The 4,977-nt window shown below is 44.9% G+C and overlaps 1 protein-coding gene across 1 annotated transcript; it reads left to right on the top strand.

Annotated features, from left to right (window-relative positions):
* Positions 1 to 3,285: 3,285 nt before the first annotated feature.
* Positions 3,286 to 4,473, top strand: socs4 (suppressor of cytokine signaling 4). Its single transcript, XM_063480336.1, has one exon. The coding sequence runs from the start codon at positions 3,286 to 3,288 to the stop codon at positions 4,471 to 4,473; it is 1,188 nt and encodes a 395-aa protein (XP_063336406.1).
* The last annotated feature ends 504 nt before the right edge of the window (positions 4,474 to 4,977 follow it).

The raw sequence follows: 4,977 nt of genomic DNA, 5'->3' as shown, positions 1-4,977 counted from the left end.
AGGAACAGAGTTCGGTGCGGCAAGATCAAAACCACTAGTGTCTGCAAGTGGTGTTTCGACTACCTCAGGCAACGGAAAAACTTTGCAGCCAGCTAGATCGTTTCCACGGATGATGTCAATGCCTGGGGTCGCACACCAAGTTTAACCTCACCCGACACAAACTGAGACGAGAGCTGCACAAAGTGCAAAGGCACACGCATTACACACATTCTAACTCCCCACGCTAACACATCGGCACCACAATAGGATTGAGCTGAGAACGGTAAGACACCCTCACGAATGAGCGACTGTTTTGCACCAGTGTCCCACAAAATATTAACAGGAACCCTCTTTTCTTCTCCCATCAATGAGACAAAACCTTTTGACACCAAGGGCTTGAACTCTTCATCTACTTTATCACTTTGAATTACAGTCACATCTTCTAAGGCATGAGGTTTGGTCTGTAGAAGGTTTATTGGGGAAGGAGATTTACCCTTCCTGGTCTGTTCCTTTTTTTTGAGAATGGGACAAGCAGCAATGAGGTGTCCCTGCTCATGGCAATAATAACACTCTCTATTTTCAGTGGATGAGGTGGTGGTACGACGGGTGCTCTTTGGAGACCAGATTTTTGGGCTAACTGAGGTCTGTGGGCTGTGAACAGGAGATGAAAACACCCCTTTGTGTGTCAACACAAACTCATCAGCCTGTACAGCAGCAGCGGCAAGGGTTGTAACCTTCTGTTCGTTTAAATAGGTTACCATTTTTTCTGGGAGTTGACCTTTGAACTCTTCTAACAACACCAACTCACGCAAGTCATCTAAGGTTTTTACTTTTGTAGCGTGACACCATTTATCAAACAGAGTTTTCTTTTCTCTGGCAAACTCCACATAAGTCTGGGTGGCAGATTTTTTCACATTCCTAAATTTTTGCCTATAAGCCTCTGGCACAAGCTCGTATGCACGCAGGACAGCAGCTTTCACAACGTCATAGTCCAAACTGTTTATACAACACATTTAATAATTAATTATTATTAATCTCTGCCTTGTCTTTTGTCTGTGGTTGCAGCATATGGCTGTGCCTCCCTGAGCCTGGTTCTGCTGGAGGTTTCTTCCTGTTAAAAGGAAGTTTTTCCTTTCCACTCTTGCCAAGTGCTTGCTCATAGGAGGTTTGCCAGATTGTTGAGGTTTTCCCTCTGTTGTTGTAGCATCTTACAATATATATTTTACAGTATCAAGTACCCTGAGGCGACTGTTGTTATAAATTTGTTACTATGTAAATAAAATTGAGTTGAATTGAACTTTAGGCATGATAAAAATGAGTTAAATACGATTTTAAGTGCTGTTATGTTCAGCATATTTATATGGGAGTCTACTGACCCTCTTTTGCTGCCAGTCTCTAGTGAACTGCAGTTTTTTGCTTGTCCACATTAGCTTCCTTTTCAACCTGGAGTTTGCTGCTGGCTTTTACTCCGGCCATGGATTCCCAGCCTAGCTCATGACACTTTTTAAAGAGTGTAAGTACCTTACTAAGGTTTTGTCATCTTTGTAAAGTTCAGATGTTTCATTTTAATTCTTTTACGAAGTTTTGAGTGAAATAAATTGATCCGGTTGTTGACCACAACACATGGTGTTATTACCCTGTTCAGCTGTGTGATAATGTGAAAAGCATTAAATATTCAGTTAAGAGGAAGTCGAGTGTCACTACATTATCTGAGATGTCAGGGATTTATTGATGACTATCCTTTATCTCTTTGAGCAGAAAGGGCACACAGAAACTCACTCACACACACACACACACACACACACACACACACACACACACACACACACACACACACACACACACACACACACACACATTAAACCACTGGGAGTAATATTATTTGTTTGATAGATGTAGTCTGTTTGTTTCATGAATTATAGATCTTCCAAAATGTCATGCAGAGCCAGAGGCATGTTCCAACTCGTACACTGTACACATGACATCATGCTGACAGATGAGTCCTTTCAGCAGCACTTTCTGGAAGTTTTAACTGGGAAACTCAAAGGTTAGTCAATCAATAAGTAAAGCTTTTTAAAATGCTTCCTTGTTTCCTCCACAGAGCTGAATCATTAATCAGGCATACAGACTGCCTGTAAATCTGAGGCATAACCTCCTCCACAGACAGACTTAAAGCTTTTCATGAAATGCGCTTTGATCTTTTAGGTTAAGCTGTGGTCCTGGTCAGGTTAAAGCAACTCAAAGCAACAAAAAGAAAAAATTATGAGCACGGATAATATATATCTTTTGTGTATGGACCAAAAAATACTCACTGCTGTGGTTATCTTTGATCTTTTTGGGAGATGGAATTTATCAATGGACATGTAAGAAGGGATGTAAGACAGAAAGGAGGATGTTTCAGTCTCAATCTGAGACCGCCCTCTCCTTACCACACTACCCCCAACCATTCTGCTGGCTCGACCCCACTCCACCTCTTCTCATTCATTCAGACCCGTCCAGGGCGGAGAGGAAACTGCTGCCCCCTCAGGGACTTGGCATCATAATTATATAGGAAGTAGAGCAGTCTGTCGGTTGTTAGAGGTAAAGAAAGGCTGCAGGCTGGTCTCGTGCATGGACACCAGTGTGCAGTGGATAAGTGGTCATAACATGGATGTGGAGCTCTATTTCTGACACTGTTAGGAAGGTAAGATAATCTCATGCATTAATCTTCAAAGAGGTAATAGCAACAAAGAGCGATTACCAGTCTGATGTTAAATCTCCTGCTGTATACAATCTGTTGCCTTTAATTAGATCATAGTCGGATTGTCAGTGATGATGTTTGCAAACTGATGCAAATAGAAATGTTAGGTATTAAACTAACACCTCTCGAAGTGACTTTGCTCTTGAATTATTTCTAAATGAAGCTTGAAAAGTCTTCAGCTTTGTGTGAACAAGTCCGCTCTTGTCTGCAGGATGTTTCTGAAGCCTTAATTAGATTTATTGCCACTGGAGATGATGATCTGTATAGGAACAAGCAGTGGGAGTCCACAGCAGCCTAGATTACAGAAAGTTCTCGAAGGGTTCTGTGTTAGTCACAAAGCACTTCTAATGGTGCCAGTTAGATAATAGAGCTTTACATTGATTTCTGTCATAGCCCATTAACTTATTCACCCCTATATCATAAGAAACCTTTTTTTTTAGATAAACAAAGACACCTTTTAAATGCTCATATTCATATTCTGGCATATTTTAAACCTAACACATAGTACAGTTGTCACAGAGTCTTCTGTTTTTGCATTTGTCACAGACTGAGAGGTGGAAGCAGGCATGTCAGAGAAGAAGCCCTGGGGCTCGGACACTCGGCCCAAAAGTGGCTTCCGCAGCTGGAGCGCAGACAGTTACATTTGGAAGGGGAAGAAACGCTCCCGGAGCTCTCGCAATGGGTCGAGCCCTGGAGGCATGGAGACGGACGGGACGGAGGAGTTGGGTGTGCGGTCATCATCCTGCTCGAGGAGGCGCAGAGAGAGGAAATGTAGCTGCAGCGCTCTAGGGGACACGCTGACGTCTGGAGATATCGATGTGATGTGTCGGAAGGCCTTGTCGCGGCGCTCTCTGCGGCAGAAGTTTCAGGATGCTGTTGGCCAGTGCTTCCCTCTGCGCTCTCACCATCACCACCACCATCACCACCACCACCATTCATCGGGCTCCTCGCGACCCTTTTCGGTGCTTTTCTGGTCCAAACGCAGGATCCATGTGTCAGAGCTCATGCAGGATAAGTGCCCATTCTCACCCAAGTCTGAACTGGCTCGATGTTGGCACCTAATTAAAAATCATGCTACCCACCCAAGCGCCCTCAAGGACATGGAGGCTCCCCTCAAACCTAGTGTCTCATCCTCTACGTCTCCACCACAAACCCCCATCTCGTGGGAGGACATCTGCTGCTCCCCTGGGCCTGGAAGCACCAGTCTGGAGGACTGGGACCCTTCTTGTGCTCACGGGGGTGAAGAAGGTAGCTGTGGACACACTGACTACATCCTGGTCCCAGATCTCCTACAGATCAACAACAACCCATGCTACTGGGGCGTGCTGAATCGCTTTGAGGCAGAGGAGCTGCTGGAGGGCCAGCCCGAGGGCACGTTTCTGCTCCGGGACTCTGCCCAGGACGAATTTCTCTTCTCAGTGAGCTTTCGGCGCTACAGCCGTTCCCTGCATGCACGTATTGAACAAAACGGCAAGCGTTTCAGCTTTGATGTGCGTGACCCGTGTATGTACCGTGATCCAAGTGTGACGGGACTGCTCAGGCACTACAGCGACCCAGCCACCTGCCTCTTCTTTGAGCCACTCCTTTCCAGACCTCTGCCAAGGAACTTCCCTTTCTCCCTCCAGCACCTGTGCAGAGCAGTGATCTGCAGCTGCACCACCTATCAAGGCATAGACAGCCTGCCGCTGCCACCTCAGCTCAGGGACTATCTCAGACAATACCATATTAAGTGTGACGGGGCCTGTGCTGTGTGACTATCCAAATCAGGCCTCATACTAAGGACAAGCAAAAGAAGCTCACCTTGGCAAAAGTACTGCCATTAAATTCTAACAGTGTTTGCTGTTACGTGAGGTTTAAAGATTCAGAACCCGAGAGTTTGTTGATCTTGAGCCAAGGATTGTCATCTGCTCTTCAGTTCCATTTGCTGTGATAGCAAACAATGGCAATCACTGTTTTTTTAGCCTTTCAATATTTAGGAGTGACAGCCTCACAGGACAAGAAAACAACCACTAAAGGGGACTGTGGCGAGACAGCCTGAGTGTTGACTTAAGCAAGCCAATACTCCATCACAGAAGATGTTAAGATCATAGAAATGTTATGGTCTTGAACCCTGAACACAGCTAGTGCGGTCAAATGTTTGAGGTAAAGCAACTCTGGGGGCATCTAGTAATATGCAAGCATTATGGATTTTTCACTAACTGCATAATCGAACAAATTTCTACATTTCATGATATTTCTTCCCAGCCTTGCAATATATC

This window comes from Pelmatolapia mariae, linkage group LG1, assembly GCF_036321145.2.
Source record: "Pelmatolapia mariae isolate MD_Pm_ZW linkage group LG1, Pm_UMD_F_2, whole genome shotgun sequence".
Classification (NCBI taxonomy): Eukaryota; Metazoa; Chordata; class Actinopteri; order Cichliformes; family Cichlidae; genus Pelmatolapia; species Pelmatolapia mariae.
This window is presented reverse-complemented; position numbering and strand designations above follow the sequence as displayed.

Coding starts and splice junctions, on each gene's coding strand:
- socs4 (XM_063480336.1), top strand. CDS start 3,286: ATGTCAGAGAAGAAGCCCTGGGGCTCGGACACTCGGCCCAAAAGTGGC.